We start from the raw sequence: 22,263 nt of genomic DNA, 5'->3' as shown, positions 1-22,263 counted from the left end.
GCTTATCTGCTAGTTAAATTACATTCTTCATTAGATTAACATATGTCAGCTGCCTACTGGAATCCTAACATTCTGCCCACCTGTGATGTCATAGTAAGGAGGGGCTTTTCCTCTGCAGACTCCTCCCTCGGTATCTCCTTCATCACCATGGCAACAGCCTTATCTGCCGCCCTAGAGCCTTTCCCCTACAACAGTGAAATCAACAATGGCTTGTGTCAGGAGGAATCTTTGTTACTGGTTACAAAACATACACCCCAGAACAATCCAGTAATTAAATGACGGTGTTACACTGGAAGTAAAAGTATGTTGTTGTTGAAAATAAAATACACATATACTGTTAAAAACAAAATGCCAAAACCAAACAAGCAAACAAAAAACCCTAACAACTTAACTGATAACAAAGTTGGGGCCCCGTCCTGCTGCTTTTACTCATATGAATCACTCTACTGAAGTCAATAGGATTACAAACTGCCTTGCTCTTGTGAGGCCTTGCAGGAATACATCAGCAGGAGTGAAGGAAGTTGAGAATCTCACAGAACTTGGCCCTCATATGAGTAATATATGGAGGATCAGGCCCTTAATTTCTTCACCACTAGTTAACTGTAGTTACCGGCAACTTTACAGCTGAAATATACATGCTTTATACTCAAATCAGATTATAGACAAAAAGAAATCAGACTGTTATGAAGATTTAGAGCTTACGTAAAATGAAAGTTAAATTCTCCTTTAAATACTCTAAATATAAGGGCAAAATTCTCCTGTTGGATCTACATTGTAGATCGTGAGTCTCTGATACTCTGCTCTCCCTGTATGTATAGAACTTCTGTAAGTATCAGTCAATGATTGAGGGTGGAGGGAGAGAAGAGTAATGGAGCTGAGTTACACTCACAAAACTCCATTGAAGTCCACGAGAATTTGGGATGTACAAAGACTGAAGGATCTGGCTCCATGACTTCAGAATTTTGCCCTGAGCTTACATACATTTAATTAACTAAGAGTCTATTGAATGTATTTTTTAATTACAGTACAGTATAATAAGAATGACTTAAAATAGCATTGTATACTGTGTCCTGAGAAGGATACTGCTTATTGATACCAGTGTGATGTAATTTTTATATCACAAATACCATATTATCGTTCACAGCTCAAAAACATGTGCATACTATCGCAATTTTAAAACAATGTTTATGAAGAAAATAAGGTCAAATTAACATATTTATGCAACACATTGCAGTCAACCTAGAGAGAGTTCTTTGCATGCTGCAAGAAGTTCTCATACCATACGTGTCATAAAACATAGGCATGCTCAATTTGTAATTCCTTTGATATCCAAAGAACTGCAAAAGGCATTGTAAAGTTTACTTCAGATTAGGATATTCTCTCTTATTTGATGAGAAGAGAGTTCTAAGTGCTAAGCATATCAAAGGTACTTGTCCAAACTTTTATTTATTCATGATTCATTTGATATGTTACAAATCCATGAAAATATTTTCTTTAATATGTGGAGCTACTATTTAGCTAGCATTAGTAACATGCTATTTGACTTTCAGAAACCTAATCCTTTTGTGTTGAATGCTATAGAGAAGTAGTTTATTAGCTAAAAAAGGATGCATCAGAAAGCATGCAGTGCTTTTTATTTCTTGCACAGTAGAAACCCACCAAAGCAAAGGTCAGGTCACTTTTTTGAAGACAGAGCCACTTTTTCTTCAAGGTTTCACCTACTGCCTGAAAAGAGTCATGATACTCACATTAGTGCCTGCTATCAACTTTTTGAAAAAATAGCCCAGTGAATGGCTGATATCATACACCACATATTTCATCACTTTAAAAGTGTGGCAATAGTCAGAATAGAAACTCAGTAAAAATGACATCTTAGGATACTGTATTGCTTTTCCATCAGTGACTTTCATCTCACATTTGCTATGTTTGGAAGTCAAAACACAGTTTGTTCAGTTGAACTGCAACTCCACAAGAGCATGGGTGAACCATGTTGATTTATTTCTGACTGGTTCACTCATGACATACAATAAAGATTCTGTTTCAGAGTAGCAACCGTGTTAGTCTGTATTCGCAAAAAGAAAAGGAGTACTTGTGGCACTTTAGAGACTAACAAATTTATTAGAGCGTAAGCTTTCGTGAGCTACAGCTCACTTCATCGGCATCTAATAAATTTGTTAGTCTCTAAGGTGCCACAAGTACTCCTTTTCTTGTTGCGAATAAAGATTCTGGAATCAGAACTTAGCTTTTCGACATATTTGATGCTAGGAGAGGCAGAGCAGAATATAGCAGCTGTAGTTCCCAGTGATTTCAATAGAGGGAGATGCAGGTGCTCAATACCTCTAAAAATCTGGCCACATATTTAGGTGCTTACATATGGATTTCAGTGCCTAATGTTAGGCGTCCAAGTTTAAATGTTTTGGTCACTGTATTCAGGGTATTCTTGTATATACTTGAAATTTTGCCTGTCTGTAAATTTTTGGCAGCAGCACCTCTGGCAGATTGCAGGAGCATGAGTGAGTTTGATTACGTCCTGCGGGACACAATCAATTATTTCCCCCTCTCCTGTAGAAAGGAGGGGTCAAGCAATTTTAGTCTCTGTATCTAGGGCACAGAAATGGTTAATATACTGCAGTTTGTTAGCTATAATTGAAATGATGATCTGTTGGGTTCTAATTACAATATTTTAAACACAGACTTTACTATATACATAATCAGGGCCGGCTCTAGGCACCAGCTAAGCAAATGCTGTTCGTGGGGTAGCAACAACATGGCGGCAGCTCCTCTCCGTTGTTTCCCACGACGGGAATTCAGCGGCGACTCTTCTGACTTGGGTCTTGCTGTCAGCGGTAATTTGGCGGCAACTCCCTCTAATGTTCCTGTTCTCTCCGCCAGTGACGCATTCGGCAGGTTTTTTTTTTTTTGTGCTGCTTGGGGCGGCAAAAAACATAGAGCTGGCCCTTTACATAATCATGGAAGAATTGCTTTAAAATGTGTACTTATTTGGCTGTCTCCATTGTTAAGTTGTTCTCCATTGTTAAGTGTTGTTTCTTAGCAATATTGGATTGCTGTACATATTGTCTGTTACAGTAGCTTGGAGCTGAGCGTTACAGTTCTTCTGGAACAGCTAATTTTACACTTGCAAGCTCCTAATAATGAACAGTTCATCATAACTCAGCGACCTGAGGTAAATTAATTTCTCATCTATGCAGCATTTTGATCACTCAGTGAATGAGTTTCACAAATACCTCTTTTGTCAGCAATGTGCAGATTTAACAATCATGATGCTCAGCATGCAAACCTGCATATAAAGCAAGGATACTGTCTTGAGTGAATTGGTGCAGGGAGAAGATATGATTTGCTTTCATACAACGTACTGTAGCGGTAAAACTGACGAATATATCAGTGTTTTGTTGTCTGGTACAATTAAGACTAAACCACTCCTTTTTAGGAAATATCTCCAAAACAAGATAAACAATACAGTACTTAGAGTATTTCCACAGCACTTTGCATATTGTAATACGGTCAGCTAAAAACTTGCTAACGATTTCTGCAGGTTCTCCCAGGCTGAGAGAATGGATGGTAATAGACATTTCCACAGGAGTGTGCAGATTTTGCAAACTCACTCTGTAGGGAAATGCACTGGTTTAGCAGCTGGTATTTCTGAATAGCGCCAAATTAAATTCAGTACAAGTCACACTACTTACAAAGAATGTGATACTTGTTAAATGAGGATTTAATTAAGCTACTGTAAAAGAATATTAATTTAAGGTTCAGGACAGCATGAGCATTTTTTAGTGAGTGAAAACATATAATTTAGCAACTTTGTTCACGTTGTATAAAACTTCTTTCCAGCATTTAATATTCGAGCACATGATCATTTTCTACTACAGATCATTTGTGAGGCCTGAATGCCTGGGACAGCTGTATGATTCTTACAGATACATGGCCATCTCGTAAAAGCCTTACCGTTTGTGAGAAGACAGTGAAATTCATAAACTGATTTGTTTGAAATTTGAAAAAAAAATTGTGCCTGAAGAGCTTGTGATCAGTTCATTGCAAATATCTGATAGTCTAACTTCAACGAAGCCTGAACTTTGGAGTTACATAAGTCATGTGATATTTTTGTCTACTCCCTAATTGGATGTTGAATGTAACATAGTAAGAACTTTAATCTAATGTGGGCTTTGAAATTCACTTATGGCAAATATTGAAGCATTTGAGCTTAAAATTCACTTTTTTCATGAATATTCATGCTGTTGAAGTTGGAGTATGAGAATTTGCATAAAAATGAGCATGAGAGAGTTTTATTTTCAGTCAACTAGTGTTCATAGACATTTTCCCCACTATTCTCTATGTTCTAGTACATACACACACATAGCCAGCATTGTGTTAGATCTGTACAATTCTATTTGAAGTCAGGAAGGCTCTACCAGTCTATTTGACAGAAGTATTTGGTCCACAGTGAATGGTGTAGGGAGATATTCTTACATTTTTCTAGAGTAATTGTGTGCTGTTTCATTGATATATTAGGAATATTCACAACCTGCCTGTGTCGATACATCCTAAACTCATTTCTTTTGCAACAGCTATAATCTAAAGCAGTTTCACTAATGAAGAACGCTGTAGAAAAAAAGGTAAAATACAGACAAGGCCAATACAAGCACTTATAATACCTGCTAGTAATTTCTTATGGCAATTTTTCTTGCCTATTGAGGAGAAAGGGAATAACTTTCTTCCCTTACTTTTGAAGATAAATGTGAAAGGAGTGATCAACCATACAGTACTCTTCAAACAGTGCCACTGCATTCAAATGTAATGGCCCCATAGGACAAAATGCCAATGTTTTAGGGGTCCCAAGGGAGCTAAAAACCACTGGATAGCATTTTGGATTATTTCTCTGAGGATGTAGTCCCCTCGGCTGCATTTAAACACCAAAAATGTTTGTGTCTTAAACTGAAAAAGCATGTTTGTGTATTGGCAATGCTAGAAACATACTTTCTCGTTCCAAAATGAAATTTTAAAGGCATTAGAAGGGGCTACAGGTACGCGTTCCTCACAAAGACTGAATCCAAAATGTCTGTTGTTGAATGCCTGCATTCATTGTCAGACTTTGTTTTGTATTGAAAAATGTTCGGTATTTTATAAATTCATTAGCTTATAGTAAGGCTTATAGTTGCTGTCTGACACTTGAAGACATCCATGAATCACCACAGAGACAGAACTGGAGGCTTCCGGCACCAAAAGTACTCACCTCTACTATTTGAGATAAAGTAGCAACTCCACTGTTAGCAGCAGTTGCAGACTCTTAACTTCTGTGTGGCTCAGCCACTAGAGAAGGATGTATGAATATTTAGGGTACTTCTGTCTTCGTGTACACTCAGTGCTTGACTTCTCTGATGAGTTGCTTTTTTGGTAGTGGTGTGTATTAGGTAGAGAGTTCAAGAGGATGACAGTACCTTTTGCAACAACTTTTGAAATTTTGTTTCGTTCAGCACTGGCATGATGATAAAGCCTTTTGAATATTTTTGAATGCTTGGTGAGTAATTAACCATTGTACCAATTTATCAAGGGTTGTGGTGGATTTTTCTATCACTGACCATTTTTAAATCAAGACTGGATTTTTTTTTAAAGATGCCCTAGGAATTATTTTGGGGGAAGTCCTGTGGTCTGGGTTATACAGAAGTTCAGACTAGATAATCACAATGGTCCCTTCTGGCCACCTATATATTTCTTTTCACAACATGGACTTGTGTTGAAATGGCTGTATTCAAATTGAAAACCCAAATATTTTGATTAGCATCTCTCTCTCTCTCTCTCTCTCTCTCTCTAATCAGAAGTGACCAGAGAGCCCTGGATCTCAGAAAACTTTTCTGGACAAAAACTTCATTGAAACCATTATAAACAACAAGGAGTCTTGTGGCACCTTAGAAACTAAAAAATTTATTTGAGCATAAGCTTTCGTGGGCTAGAACCCACTTCATCAGATGCATGGAGTAGAAAATACAGGAGCAGGTATAAATACATGAAAAGAAGGGAGTTGCCTTACCAAGTGTGAGGTCAGTCTAACGAGACAATTCAATTAAAAACATTTTGGCTTTGAAACAGCGTATTTCAATGAAATTACATTTAAACAAGAAAGTTCTGACTTAGACTCAGTTGTGAGCTTAGACCTGTTAAGTTTTCTGGGAGTGTCTCAATTTCAGGCACCCTCTTCTGGGTTCTTGAGCGACTGCCTGAATCTCCTGTTTTGGGGCAGCCTTTTAGGAATCTAGGCAGGGGCACGTGAAATCAGCTCAAGTTCTGCACTCCTGCAGTGGGCAGGTTGTCCCTTCCCTTACCACTGAAGAGATGTTCAGAAGCTGTGGCTATTCACAAGAAAGAGCTAGTGCTGAAGGCAGGATTCAGTGAGGGGAGCTGCAGCCTGCAGCCGGGAGCAGAAGGGAGACAAGAAACCTTCCACAGGAGGCTAGGAAAGCAAGCAAGATTCTGGCACCCACTTCTCAGCACATAACCCTTAGGAAAGTGGGAGAAAGAGACTCAGAGCTTAGGAGGATGAGTACTGCTGTACCAGGGGTGACCAGAAACTTGAGTGAGAATGAAGAGAAACTCAGAGGGCAGGGGACAAGGGTTGACGGGTGATTCAGAGATAATGAGGCGGAGAGCAAGAGAAGAAGGTGAAATTCGAGGGAGGATAGAGGAGTCAGAGAGAGGGTGAGAAGAGGGAAAAAATGAGGGTGGAATTGATAGGTTTGTTGATGAAGGGAGGAAAATTGATGAATTTGATAGCTGGGGGATGCTAATAAAGTCATGCATATGCATCAATTATGCATGTTAGGGCATTTCCTCATTTGTATAACATTTCCATATTTTCAGACCTACAGCCTTGACAGGTATGTAAGCTAGAAGAAAGACTCAAACAGATACCGTTGTTCTCAAATGTCTTTCCTTGGTGGAGTAATGGTATAAAGCACAATGATGCTATTACACACAGAAAGTATTATACAATAATACAAAAGTATGTTTTAATGCAGAAAGGGCTGTTAGATTTTCTCCAAGATATTTCCAATTGTTTCCCAAAGCGGTGGAGTCTGCTAAATTATAATTATAGATCCTGTTCCTACCCTTTCCTCTGCCCCATGGCTCCACAGTCAGCTGACAAGCCACTTATTTCATAAAGCCCTTACCGCATGTAACTAATTCCATCACCAAAAGGGTGGACATAAGTACCTACATATTCCACATGGAAAATATTTTCCTATTACAGGTCTGTTTCAAAGTTCTAAACAGGCTTATTATTATTATTATTTATTATTTATTATTATAGAAAATATTTTTTCCAGTTACATTGTGAAAGTTCACCAAATAGCCACATAAGAAACTGACTCAGCATTAACCCCCAACCTTCTATTTTTATAACCTTCAGAAATGCAGTTGAGTAGATTGCAGGCTGAATTTCTTTTAAATGTTAATGAACTCATTTAAAGCTGTTAAATAATGAATTATGTCCTTTTAGTTGCTAAGATAAAGGCAACAACATGATTCTGATAATCTACTAGATTGACACTGATTCTAGACTGGTACAGTAAATGGGAAAAGAATGACTATTATCAGCTTAGGAGCCCTGTAGCCAACAGATCAATGTTTTTATATCTTTGTAAATAAAACATTTACCATGTTCGTTCTCTGTGATCTCCTATGTACAGAACCTGTGTCCTTTCACGCTATTAAATACAGTGAATCTCTTGGAGTGGGAAATTGTATTATTTTGAAATATAGTTTCAACTCCACCTCATCTGGCTTCTGCAATGTGATCCATATCTGTTCCCAACCATAATAAGCTCCCTGGCATTATCACCAACATGAGCAAGCCTGCATCCCAAGATAGGCAGGAGTTGTAGACCAAGCTGGATGAGCAAGCACCTTAGAGAGGTGATTAAGAAAAAGCAGAAAGCCTACAAGGAGTGGAAGATGGGAGGGATTATCAAGGAAAGCTACCTTATTGAGGTCAGAACATGTAAGGATAAAGTGAGAAAGGCCAAAAGCCATGTAGAATTGGACCTTGCAAAGGAAATTAAAACCAATAGTAAAAGGTTGTTTAGCCATATAAATAAGAAGAAAACAAAGAAAGAAGAAGTGGGACTGCTAAGCACTGAGGATGGAGTGGAGGTTAAGGATAATCTAGTCATGGTCCAATATCTAAACAAATACTTTGCCTCAGTCTTTAATGAGGCTAATGAGGAGCTTAGGGATAATGGCAGGACGACAAATGGGAAGGAGGATATGGAGGTAGATATTACCACATCTGAGGTAGAAGCCAAACTTGAACAGCTTAATGGGACTAAATTGTGGGCCCAGATAATCTTCATCCAAGAATATTAAAGGAACTGGCACATGAAATTGCAAGCCCATTAGCAAAAATTTTTAATGAATCTGTACACTCAAGGGTTGTACTGTATGACTGGAGAATTGCTAACACAGTTCCTATTTTTAAGAAAGGGAAAAAATGTGATCCGGGTAACTACAGGCCTATTAGTTTGACATCTGTAGTATGCAAGGTCTTGGAAAAAATTTTGAAGGAGAAAGTAGTTAAGAACATTGAGGACAAAATGTAATTGGGACAAAATACAACAGGTAGATCCTGTCAAACCAACCTGATCTCCTTCTTTGAGAAGGTAACAGATTTTTTAGACAAAGGAAACACAATGGATCTAATTTACCTCGATTTCAGTAAGGCATTTGATACAAATCCACATGGGGAATTATTAGCTAAATTGGAAAAGATGGGGATCAATATGAAAATTGAAAGGTGGATAAGGAACTGGTTAAAGGGGAGACTACAACGGGTCACATTGAAAGGTGACCTTTCAGCCTGGAAGGAGGTTACTAGTGGAGTTCCTCAGGGATTGGTTTTTGGGACTAATTTTATTTAATCTTTTTATTACTGACCTTGGCACAAAAAGGGGAATGTGCTAATAAAATTTATGGATGACACAAAGCTGAGAGGTATTGCCAATACAGAGAAGGACTGGGATATCATACAGGAAGTTCTGTATGACCTTGTAAACTGGAGTAAAAGTTATAGGATGAAACTTAATAGTGGAAAATGCAAGGGCATGCATTTAGGGATTAATAATAAGAATTTTTGTTATAAACTGGGGATGCATCACTTGGAAGTAACAGAGGAGGAGAAGGGCCTCGGAGTATTGGTTGATCACAGGATGACTATGAGCTGCCAATGTGATATGGCCTTGAAAAAAGCTAATGCAGTTTTGGGATGCATCAGGCGAGGTATTTCCAGTTGAGATAAGGAGGTGTTAGTACCGTTATACAAGGCACTGGTGAAACCGCATCTGGAATACTGTGTGCAGTTCTGGTTTCCCATGTTTAAGAAAGATGAATTCAAACTGGAACAGGTACAGAGAAGGGCTACTAGGATGATCCGAGGAATGGAAAACCTGTCTTATGAAAGGAGGCTCAAAGAGCTTGGCTTGTTTAGCCTAACCAAAAGAAGGCTGAGGGGAGATATGATTGCTCTCTATAAATATATCAGAGGGATAAATACCACGGAGGGAGAAGAATTATTTAAGCTCAGTACCATTGTGGACACAAGAACAAATGGATATAAACTGGCCTTCAGGAAGTTTAGACTTGAAATTAGATGAAGGTTTTTAACCATCAGATGAGTGAAGTTCTAGAACAGCCTTGCCTGGGAAGTAGTGGGGGCAAAAGACATATCTGGCTTTAAGACTAAGCTTGATAAGTTTATGGAAGGGACGATATGATGGGATAGCCTAATTTTGGCAATTAATTGATCTTTGACTACTAGCGGTAGATATGCCCAATATCTAGGCCTGTGATGGGATGTCAGATGGGGTGGGATCTGAGGTACTACAGAGAATGCTTTCCTGGGTGTCTGGCTGGTTAGTCTTGCCCACATGCTTAGCTGATTGCCATATTTGGGGTCGGGAAGGAATTTTCCTCCCAGGCAAATTGGCAGAGGCCCTGGGTTTTTTTTTGCCTTCCTCTGCAGCATGGGGCATGGGTCACTTGCGGGAGGATTCTCTGCACCTCGAAGTCTTTAAACCACGATTTGAGGACTTCAGTGGCTCAGACATAGTTTAGAGGTTTGTTACAGGAGTGGGTGGGTGAGATTCTGTGGCCTGCGTTGTGCAGGAGTTCAGACTAGATGATCATAATGATCCCTTCTGATCTTAAAGTCTATGATTCTAAGTACTCCTGCATGGCACAGAAGCCAGCTTAGCTAGGGCTCTTTGCATGGCAGCATGCTGGTGATATGAAGGGTTGAGCTGGGTTGTCAGAGTTCCACCACTAGAGGCTAACTTTTAGTGACATCATTAGTGACTTCATCCGATGAAGTGAGCTGTAGCTCACTAAAGCTTATGCTCAAATAAATTTGTTAGTCTCTAAGGTGCCACAAGTACTCCTTTTCTTTTTGCGGATACAGACTAACACGGCTGCTACCCTGAAACAGAACCGAGAGGGTTTTATTGTTTTTTTTAAAGGCAAATTTTATGGAAAATATATTTAATTGATGGAAAGCTTAACATAATTGTAGCTTTAAGTTATAGCAACTAAGGTCGTTTGTGCTAGGAAAGAGAACAGAACAAGCTACTGTACATGATGCACTCTGGGTGCTTGTCTGCTGTCCAGATCCCCAGGCAGCTGATGTATTAGACTTACAGTACCAATTAAATAGCCTATTCAAAATGGATTTATGAGCCACAAATCATTGTATTTTGCAGAATTTAAAAATAAGAGATGAGACATTCATGGCTCTATTATTTAAATTATGCAGTGCTAACATTTTACCTCCTCAAAATGAATGCACAACTGGACGGTGATGCCAACAGAATTCCTGTGGCTATGGAACATTAGAAAAATCTTGAGTTCTCTTATAGAGTCTAAATGTACTTTCTTCCCTGCAGCCGTTCTTTTCTGTTTTGCCTCCTTCCCCTTTTCTTTCCATCATCTTCCTGTTCCCCAGTTACTTTCTTCTTGTACTGTTTTCTGGTCCTGCATCTCTTAAAAAAATAAGGAGAATCCCTGCTGGCAGGCAGGGCTGTGAGCCAATTCAAGATAGCTGCTCCAAAGCAAGTATCATCCTGTGCATTCTCCTTCTCCGGGAGACTTGAACTAGTATTTTTAGAAAAGCCTAAGGGATTTAGATACCTAAATCCAATTTCAGTGGCACCTGGGCCTCTCCTTTGAAACTTCCAGACTTTGTTTGGTCTTTTTCTCCGTGATACTTATATGGCCCCATTATTGGGGTCTTGCCCGATGTCACAGAGGAAGAAGTCTTTGACAGTGCCATGAGTTGAACACAGATCTCCCAAGTCCCAGGCTAGTGCCCTAACCATTCTTCTCTCTTTCTAATGTTTGCCTAAATAAATCCATGTCATCCAGACTGCAAGGACACATTTTTTGTTCCCTGGGTATGGAAGTTCAGCAAAGAAAATTGGCGACGAGGATAGTAATGAAATAGCACAAGCTTTTCCACTGAAGTATGTGTTTTGTGTGTACAGTATGTATATATAACTATCCAGCAGCACAGAAAAAGTGCAGTTCTATTCTGAAAAGTGACTTTTGTCAAAGGGGCACTGTGAAGTTCCACGTTTATTATCTCAGTGACTGCTGTCTCAAATGGGCTGCCTTTACAGGTTTCCTAACTGCTATCAAAGCAGATTCATCCTGAACTCTGAGAGTCAAGCTAGGTTCTTTTCACATCAGCAGAAATAAAAAATCTGTAGGCCAAATTCTGACTTCATTGATCCCTGTACAATCCCATTGTCTTACACCTGTGCAAATATATTTAACTGATTGAAATTTAGTAAACAATTCTGTTGTTGATGCACATATAGAATCTAGCTCATTCCCTAAAGTATGCTGGATGCTGTAGGGCTAACAGGAGAAAGATGCAGTAAAAACTTGTTTTTGTTTCTCAAGTCAGCAGATTTGAGTCTGAACACAGGGAAGAGATGTACTGAGTACAATGGTGCCATTTTTTATGTAGTTAGGGTTTGGAGTAGAACTACACTTAAATCGGCATTTTATAAAAACTGTTAGGAAGTATGGAGAAACTAGTTAAGTTTGTCTCCAGCAATCTTATTTGCTGCTTTCATTTCTCGATCATTTTAAGCTGGCACGGGCCGAGGGATGTACTGGCCGCCACTTCCAGCAGCTCCCATTGGCCTGGAGCAGTGAACTGCAGCCACTGGGAGCCGCGATTGGCCGAACCTGCAGATGTGGCAGGTAAATAAACTGGCCCGGCCCACCAGGGGCTTTCCCTGCACAAGCAGTGGAACAAGTTTGGGAACCACTGGTCTAGAACAATCGAAGCCAGTTAGAGCTGGTTGCTTGCTGTTCTTCATGTCCCCGGGGATTTAGATGAAGAAACACGGGGGGAAGGGCATGTCTGCCACTTTAGTAAGTAAATTAGGTACATTTTCCAGACACATTGAGGATCAAAATTTGGCCCTCAGTAACAATCAATGGCAATTTTGCCTGAGTAAACACTCACTATTTCAGGATTTGGCCTTACGTGTACCTTGAAATTATTTAGAACCAAGAAACATTTTTGTTCCCTTTAGTAAAAGACATTAAATGCAGTTTGTTCTTTTTAGCCACAAATCAGAATTAAACTGTAGTGCTTTTACACAGACAGGCCATTAACCAGAATGATGAATAAACCATTTAATACTGCTAAAATCAATTTGGATTATATGTAATCTGTGGAGATTTGCAACCTTGTATTAGTGCTAATGCTGTTCAAGATGTAATGCCATAGCTAGATTAAGCACTGAATTGATGCTATAGTGAGAAACTATGCCAGTGAAAATAGAGAGAACATGAATATATTTTATTTCCAGGCATGTATTTGCTATGAATGAAAATGAGCTGAAAAAGATGGCATTTTTCAAGTTCTTTGTTAAGATCAGACAGGTTTATCAAAGAGCCAGAATATAAAATAGTCTTGTTAAGGCTTTATATAGCACCCACATCATTCTGATTGACTTGATGACTATAAGGGTAACTATACTTTTCAAGTCTGCTTTATATGACATGTCTGTAAATTAGAAATTCATTGGTATGTCAGGATAGCCATTTTCAACTGCAGTGAATACATTTTCCCACTTATTTTACATTAGAGGATGGCCTGAGTTGCAAAGTTCAGTACCATTGTGGGGATCAAACTTCAAAGTTCAGGGACAGGTGGGTAGGGAGGGGAATGCTGTATCTGGGTTTTGGTCTGGATCCATGTTTATTTTATATCAATATAACTTTCTTACTCTGCTTTCTGCACTGTGGGGATCATATGTGCCAAAGTTTGGGAGTCCTGACAAGTGAAGCAACTTGTTATAAAACTAGCCTCCAACTTCTATGGACTATCTGTTGCTTGGGATGGCTGCCATAACAAGCGATAACACATACAGACCAGTCCTGAGCAGAAGATCTGTCAATATCACAAAACACATGTCTGGTCTACAGTGATGTGGAGGGGAAGTCAATGAACAGCTTAAGTACCACATAGGTTATCCTGGAAAAGATAAAGCCAGTTGCTACAGAAAATGGATAGTATGTGAGTGGTGCTCTGAGCTATTGGCAAAAATATGCACATTGGCGTGGCAATACAGAAATGTTCCAGTGGCTGTCTATGCACAGAGGGGCTATCTTCAAATAACTGAGGGGCATTGGCTTCAATCTCAAGCTCTTGGCCCTGTAGGAAGGAAAAGAACTCGTATTTATGGGAAGGGTGGCTTGCTGTTTGGTTTTGTTATGATTTCCTAATTATGAAGCAAGAGGACTCTGCTGGATTTATTGTTCTTTGACCTACTTCTAAATCAGTGCCAAAGATGCCTAGAGTCCAGGATATACTCTTTCAAGTAGAGTATGCTGTAAATGGAAATATACTTTTAAAAAGAATAAAGTGATGTACACTCCTAAACTGTTAAAATCACAAGCCCTAGCTCCCTGCGATGTGTAGGAGATGTATTTACCTTATTATCTACTTTTACAAATCGGAACTCTTTGCTCTGACTCCAGTTTGACACAGGTGTAACTCCATTCACTTCATGGTTGTACACTTGAGTAGGGGAGAGGAGAATCAGGTCCTATTATTTCTTATTTCTTTTGTGGTGGCTGCTCAAATTAAGCAGAGCAGGCAAAGTGTACCCAGTTTTGGCCATCTGAGTCATCAAACATTTAGAACCAGGGGAAAGGAGAAGTAAAGGGGCTTGGCACAGTGAGAAATCATTACTGGTTTTTAAAAGTACCATTTTAGTACCTTTCTCGCTCATCTTTGGCTGCTCTCTCTGGTTATTCCTGGAAATGGATGTTAAAGTACAGTGAGCTAGGATCAATCTGGCTCCTGCATCCAGTTTAATTGTTCCATCTCCAACTGCATTTTTCCCACCTGTGCTGAGGCTGCTAAAATTCCTACTACCATAGACATATCCTGTTAAATGTGTGTACAATGCAGAGGTGAATATTCTCACTCCAATCTCCATTTAAACCAGAGCTGGAGCTTCCAGCTAGGCTGCCCCTCAGTGATCTGTATCCCTATAGGAGCGTAAGTAAAACAGAATAAAGCTGAGGATGCCTTCTAATCTAATCATATAGTGTATGCACAGTTTCATTTGTAGTTAGGACCTACAATAAGTGTCTTTTAAAAAAAATTTCAGTCCTGAACATGTAGCATCCCTCATTGTAGAGAAGGGGCAGACCTCAGGTGAATATAAAAGGAATTCTTTACTGAAGCTGTTGGACACAGGCAGATCCTGTAGCTCTTTCTCTGGTTCTCTTATTTACAGATTAACTAACACAGCATGTGCTAGCTAGGTCTCACTAAATCTTGTTTTATACTAAGCAGTCATGGAAGGGATTGCTGATTAGACTATAGGAGAGAGAAACTTAACATTAACCAAGAAGCACATTTCACACAGAGAACGGTGCTTCAAAAGCCAGTTAAATATGGACCCTAAAACTTTGCAGTATTGGCTAGAATATCTGTATATGCCTTGAGAGACCAGGTGGGGGAGATAATACCTTTTATTGGGCCAATTTCTGTTGGTGAGAGAGACAAGTTTTCAAGCCTTGACACAAATAGAATTATATATGCCGTTTGCTAGACACCTAATTTCAAAACCAATTAAGAGACACACAACTTCTAAAGCATAATGACAGGTTTCAGAGTAGCAGCTGTGTTAGTCTGTATCCGCAAAAGGAAAAGGAGTACTTGTGGCAGCTTAGAGACTAACAAATTTATATGAGCATAGCTCTCGAAAGCTTATGCTCAAATAAATTTGTTAGTCTCTAAGGTGCCACAAGTACTACTTTTCTTTTTACAATTTCTAAAGTAATTGTGATCTCTTTCAATTGTTGTTCACTATTGTTACGCTGGCTGACAGGATAGTTAAGTAATATATTCGCAAAAAGAAAAGGAGTACTTGTGGCACCTTAGAGACTAACAAATTTATTTGAGCATAAGCTTTCATGAGCTACAGCTCACTTTAGCTCATGAAAGCTTATGCTCAAATAAATTTGTTAGTCTCTAAGGTGCCACAAGTACTCCTTTTCTTTTTGCGAATACAGTCTAACACGGCTGCTACTCTGAAACCTGTCATTATGCAAGTAATATATTGTCATTGGTATTTACTAACACTTATTGAAGCGACATAGGGCCAGACTCTGATCTCAGTTATGTGAATCCAGAGTAACTGATCAGAATCTTGGCCTATTGCATTTAGTGGTAATTTCAGGACAAGAATCTCAGAGAATGGTTTAATCTAGTTTAGTTAATTTTTTTATATTTGCCATAATGATGATTTAATATTCCTCCCAGATGTTTTTTATTAAAAGGTTCATTCAAATACTATGCACAAATAATGGAAAATATCCCTGACATCAAAATATAAAACAGCTTAATCACAAAATAAGAGTATAATACCAGTAAATTGCATAGTGGGACAGAAAGATGGACAACTGGAAGATGGATGGAAGAAAAGAACAGGTGTGCAGGGTGAATAGAAGTGGTGGTCCTGAGTTTGCTTTAAAGTTCTGTTATTTTCTCAAGGCAGGCAAGCAACGTTGCCTTCATAGGAGAAGTTTAAGGGCTTGTCTAGATGAACAGCTGGAATCACATGTTTGGATCCTGCCAGGATAGAATTAGCCATTCACCTTTGCATGGTGGATACATCTGGTGCCATGCAATGTAATTGTCAGCCAAAACATTAAAATGTAAAGTTCTTTCTGCTTTGCATGGACACGAAAGATCCTACTGCACTTTTTAAAAGAGTAGGGGTTTGCTTCAATGCCCTTGACCTAAAATCTCCTCTTATCTCTCTTCTGCAGTGTTTGCTTGTCTGTAAAGTTGTCTGGGACTTAGTGTGTGTTATGTATATCTGGAACACAACACTCAGTTTCAACACCACACAATGGCAGATGTCTACTCCAATATTACCTTTCCCTGAAAAGCAGCAGACTACCATTCTACAGACAACATCTATCACAGAGTAGGGTTACCATATTTGAACATTCAAAAAAGAGGACACTCCACGGGGGGGGGAGGATTTGCTCACACTCCCCCAGCCCTGCACCAACTCCACCCCTTCCCCACCTCATTACAACCCCTTCCCCAAATCCCCGCCCCAGCTCTGTCTCCTCCCCTGAGCGTGCCACATTCCCCCTCCTCCCTCAAGCCACGTGAAACAGCTGTTACATGGCGCAAGCGCTGGGAGCTAGGGAGAAAAAGTGGGCCCTCTCTCGAGTGATCAGCATTCACTTTCTTTCTCGAATGATCAACATTCACTCTCTTTTTTGAATGATCAACTCTTCTTTGGGGAAAAATAATAATGGCAAAATCCTGGATGTTTTTAGATATTTAACAATTCCTCCTGGACGGCGAATTAAGAACCAAAAAGCCGGACATGTCCGGGAAAATACGGACATATGGTAACCCTATCAGAGAGGGGATATTTGGGAATAAGGGGCAAGGGAATATTGTCTGCAGGTTAATGCAAGTTTGGTTCCTGACCCAGAAATGGCCTCTACTCTCAGCTTCCTGAATTTGGAATGATCTTATCTGAAACGCTGGTGTATTCTCACGCTGTTTTTTACAGCATATGTGTACGCCAATCTGGTAGGTGGTTATGCTATTTTCCCTGTACTGGCCAGCACCTGGCTCCTGGTTTACTACACATTTTTGGAACCATTCAGGAAGTAAGTGCTTAAAAGTGAGCTATTATAATGACTCTACTGTTTAAAAACATCATAAACACATTTTAAAAAATTACTGTCTCATAGCTACCTACCAGGGTACAGGACTTATTTTTCTGTTCTAATATGACACTGAAAATTTGATTATAAAAGTGCAAAAAACAAACATTCACTTCTAGATGATACCTTCCAGATCTAGAGAGAGGTTTACTTCTATCCCAGGTAACACAAAAACTGTTTTTATAGTTAATAACTTTAGGTAGTAATTAAACACAAAGGGCCAGGTTTCCAGATTTACAGTAAGTGAGATTACAACCTGGCCCATAGTTCCTTTTCAACTTCCCTTCAGCCAGCACAGCACTAAACACCAGAATGGTTTTTGTTAAAATCAATGTAAGTAAGGTGATATAATGCAATAAGCACAAAGAAAACCTTTTTTGGCAAATCAGTTTGAATTTTTCCCAAGTACATTTATTTTTTTGCATTCTTAAAAAGTCACCAGGTTATCAATAAAAATGTCCTGCTGAGGCTAGGTTATTAAAAATGTGCACAAAAATATGCAATTACTCACTCAATTTTGGTCCATGCTGCTGAAATTTAGTCTTATGTGTAAATAATTGTTGAGATCTTTTATTATTGGAGCACCAAGGAGCTCTGAGTCAGGAACCAGGATAATTTTTCTAATTTTTACTGTTGTTTTTGCAGGACCAAAATGCATGCAGTTCCCTGTCAAAGAGAGAGAATTTATGTTTTTTTTATAACCCAGAAAATTAATTAAATTTCAAAAGTTAGCTAATAGTTTGGTGATTAATATCTCTCCTAGACATATTTTAGTCTATAAAACAAAAGCTCTTTAAAATTAGACATGCAGTTGAAATCCTAAGAGAATCCTTTTGTGTGATTAAATCAGAAAGATAAATTCACACTACTAAACCAGCCTTAAATAAACCACTCTAGTTTGGCTAATAAAAGTTGTGCTTTTCTTCAGTAAGAATGCATTAATGAATCAGTATCTGCAGCATGAGATTTTTGATCTGGTAATGAAAAATGAGGATGACTGTGAAAATAATTAAGTGCCTCAAATAAAAAATGGTGTGAATTTAGTAAAGATTTCTGCATAGATTTCTTCTGGAGTCTCAAGGCTTCTTGAATATGATCATCTCATATGCACAAGTTTGTTAAATCAGCAATTACACATGCTGAGAAGCTTCTTTAGAGCTTACTTTCTTGGGACGTAAATGATATTGCTTGTATTTCAAAATTGGCTTATGGTACATGGAAAACCCCTCAGATGTACTGTAGCTCCAATTAGTGGAATTTGCTGTCTTCAGCTAGGATGTCAAATCTGGCACTTTCCTGTCCAGTGTAGTTAAGACCAAACTAAAATCTTCTTTGTAGTTCAAGGCATAGTCACCTAGAGCTTTGGAGGTTAAGCTGTGTGACAGCTATTGTCAGAACTGTTTCTCTTCAGGGGCTCATAAAACATTAAAAAAATCCCATTAATATATCTTAGTTGTCATGCATTACATACTCTGCTTGTGAGGCCTTCTGCAAGAGCCAGTTTGTTTAGAATGGATTGGTCTTATACATCAAAATAAATCTTTATCAAATGGAAGGCAAGTCAGAGATGAAGTAACCACTTTCCAAATAGCCTGCAGACACCCCCTTGTTATTTGCTTGAATCTAGTAGCTAATTATCTGGGGAGAAAACTTGTTTGACTGTTTACTACTCATCCTAAGGGCTAGATTGTAAATCCATGTGTGAGGTAAGAACACTGCTTACACCCGTCACCCTTAGGTGGGCTACCTGAACCTTGGCTCTGCATGTATAGGAACAAGTAGGGCTGTTCACCTGTAGGTAGGTATGGAATGGGTGAAATCTTGCTTTCCGCCTGCTCACTGGGGAGAGTAGTTGAGTGAGCACAGGAGGGGGAATAGTAATTTACCCTGCTTTCCCGCCCCTCCACCAGTGTAAGGATGTTGGCTTACGGCCTTGAAGATGTGCGTCAGTCACACTGTCTCCTGGGGCTACTGTTCGCGTAATGTAGGACTACAGGAAGCATAAACCCAGCATAAAGCCTTTTTCTGTTTGTGGTCTCTGGATTTTTCTCAGAAGTGAAACTCCCAGGGGCGAAGGTGAAAGATGACATTGTCAGCTCTTACACAGAGAAGCTATATGAACGACTCTTGAAGCGTGTGCTTGGACCACCTTGACATTACTTGGAAGATTTTTCAATCCTATCATGGGGAAAAGTGAACCAAAAGGGGAGCTGTCACCGATGGTGACTGCCATGAGAGGCTAACTGACATGCATTTCACGCCCAAATTTGTTACAGTAGAGAAACCTAGTTAGAATAACATTCCAGAGCAACTGCTACATCACAAACTCCAAGGAACATACCTATTAGTTAATCCTTCTTGCATGTTTCTAAATACAATGAGCCAAATCCTCCCCTCTCCTGGAGAAATGTGCATGAGGAACAAAGTTTACTAGGAAAGGCAATGACAACTCATGGAGCTTCCCAAGATAGTGTTCTGTCAGGGAGGTGGAATGTAGCAGCCTGCAGCCAGGGGAGGGTGTGTGGATCTCCCAGTGTGAGGCTGCACTGGTGTTTGAATGAAAAATCATCTGCAATATCCATGGAAAGGAGACATCTTTATAAACTTGTTAACTATCCAATGTCTAAGAGAAAAGAACTAGAGTTTTTTTATAAGGGAAGATGCATTTTCAATTACACAGGGGCTACTTTGCACCATTCTACCGTAGCCACTTATGGGAAGATCACACCAGCATAGAGAGATCAATTGGTAGTAGAGAAGGCAAGGCCAGGATTTCCCTTTTCCCTAGTGACACCCAATGTAATGGTCCCTTCGAGTTATTAGCAGTCAGCATAAAGTTAAAGCAGCCAGATCAAGATCAGAGGACCAAAAGATCTGGCCTAAAGCCACCTTTGCACACCTCTCCCTGAATTATGCTGTGCATGCCTCAGTTGGGTCAGCGTTTTAAAGATCCATGTGAGTGCTTTTTTTTTTTTTAAGGAAACTCTACATTTCCTGCACAGAATAGGCTTCTTTGGCCAATAACAATGCTAATGATTGAAGGCAACTTGGCCAAGGCAGGCTCAGAGCTTATTCTCATTTCCTAGCACATCAAAGAGCATTCCCTTCAAACCATAGTCCATTATCCTGAAAATGCTGGAAAAGATTTGCTGTCGTTCATGCCCCTGTTCACTCACAGACGGAGGAGTAACACTTTGTGTGCCTGCTGAGTCTGTTGCTATCTTTTTAGTATTGAAGCTTCCCTTGCCCCCCTAGCAACTGTTCAGATTCCAGGTGAAAAGTTGACTTTTTATTTCCCTGTCAAAATTTTGCTAATAAATTACCGATGAGAGGGTGAGGAAGAGGAGGAGCTAACCTATTGAAATAGTTTGTTTTACTCTTGAATAGTAGGGATTCAAAAGTATTATTAAGAATATTTCTTATTTCTGTCTAATCCTTTTACTTATACTGAAGTTTGAAAACATCCTGAAAATGCCTGCAGCTATCATGCATTTTTAAAATATTTTGCAAGACCAAATGTACAGAGGAAAAATCCATGTTCATTAGTTCCCATTATTTGTAGGCATACTTTGAGTAGCTGTGAATGGGAACTGTACCTTAGTTGTCAGCAAAAATGGGCTATGTGAGTGCAAATGTGGCTTAGACCCATGCGTGCAATTTGTGTGAGCAGACTTCTTTTACCATGTTTTTAAAACTTGGCCCTTGAGGTCTCCTTGTTGATTTGCAAATCTAAGTCCATACTTAACTTTTTGTCTACATACACAACTGCCATTCATAAGCATGCAGCATAAAACACTGGTTACAGTATTTGTATCATGTACCTACCAATTAGAACCAACTCAAATGCACATTATTAGAGCTGACTTGCTTCATGACTACCTCAGACTAGCCTCTAGAGTCTAATAGCAGCATTACAGCGTATCATTTGATCAACATGTATCACTTTAGAGAACAAGATAGCTTTCTCTTTTTCCTGGTATCCTACAGCCAAAACTAAGTGAGACAGGGCTTTTCTCACAGGATTTATCAGACTAATCTGGTGCTTTTCTAACTTTTGCAAAGTGGCTTTGAAATTTTCCATCATGTATGGGCATATGACAGTCTCCCTGACGAATGCATAGATTTTAAGGCCAGAAGGGACCATTAGATCATTTGGTTTGAACTCCCGTATAACACAGGCCATAGAATTTCACCCAATTACTCCTGTGTTGAGCCCAATAACTTTCTGTTTGACTAAAGTATATCACCCAGCATATCTTGTAAAGAGAAAAGTGAATTCATGAACCCTGCAAGGGAGTCACATCATGGGGTTTCTGCCTTGTGCTCTCCTCAAGATAGAATGCAGTTTGTTGACTTAGAGTGGCCTGCCAATCCACAGGGACATCAAGCTCCAACAGTGGGTCTGCAGAGAACCTGCCCTGCTCCTCCTACTTCTGTCTTGGCAGCACATTTCCATAAGGAACCATACTGGCATTGATATCCATCTATCATCTCTGTGCTTCACCTTCTCTTCAAGGGGAGCAGGGGTCACAGATTGCAAGTTAATGCTACTCCTAGAAGCACTAACTTTAATTGCCTGTTGCAGTGGAAATACTTGGCGGGGAACACTTTTGTTCCACAGCTATTTCTTGTCTTACCACCTGCCAGCCTCAGCACCTCTAGAGATAGGTGGGAAATTGGAGCAATGGGTTTTCCTTGGGCTTGGGATGAAGCCTGAAATCCCAGCCATGCTCTGCTTCCCCCTCCAGTGGCTTTGGGGCTTAGAGAATCCATCACCTTTTTTTCCCCCTGCTGCTTTGCTCTTCTCCACAGTGCAAAATGGCGGTGAGCATAGAGCCTATTCACATTATTATAGCAGCATTACATTTTATAGGTGAGTGAGCTGGTAATTTGTTGCATTACGAATTGCTTTTAGTTTCCGGTTATGTTTCTTAGATAAAGGCTCTTAGTGAGTAATATGAACAATGGTAA

At 39.4% G+C, this 22,263-nt stretch overlaps 1 protein-coding gene across 3 annotated transcripts in view; it reads right to left on the bottom strand.

The window, feature by feature from the left end:
* Positions 1 to 22,263, bottom strand: part of PEX5L (peroxisomal biogenesis factor 5 like) — a 162,082-nt gene that overhangs the window by 75,389 nt on the left and 64,430 nt on the right. The window contains exons 2-3 of one of the 3 annotated variants that reach the window (XM_038417535.2): positions 1,660 to 1,725; positions 81 to 185 (exon numbers count right to left, since the gene is read on the bottom strand). The exons of 1 other annotated variant lie outside the window; for it this stretch is intronic. In XM_038417535.2, coding sequence (XP_038273463.1) covers positions 81 to 185; positions 1,660 to 1,725 — 171 coding nt within the window. The remainder of the gene's footprint in view (positions 1 to 80; positions 186 to 1,659; positions 1,726 to 22,263) is intronic. One more of the 3 variants, XM_038417536.2, reaches the window with a different exon arrangement.

This window comes from Dermochelys coriacea, chromosome 9 (genome assembly GCF_009764565.3).
Source record: "Dermochelys coriacea isolate rDerCor1 chromosome 9, rDerCor1.pri.v4, whole genome shotgun sequence".
Lineage (NCBI taxonomy): Eukaryota > Metazoa > Chordata > Testudines > Dermochelyidae > Dermochelys > Dermochelys coriacea.
Note: the sequence above shows the minus strand (reverse complement) of the source record. Positions and strands in the feature narration are given on the sequence as shown.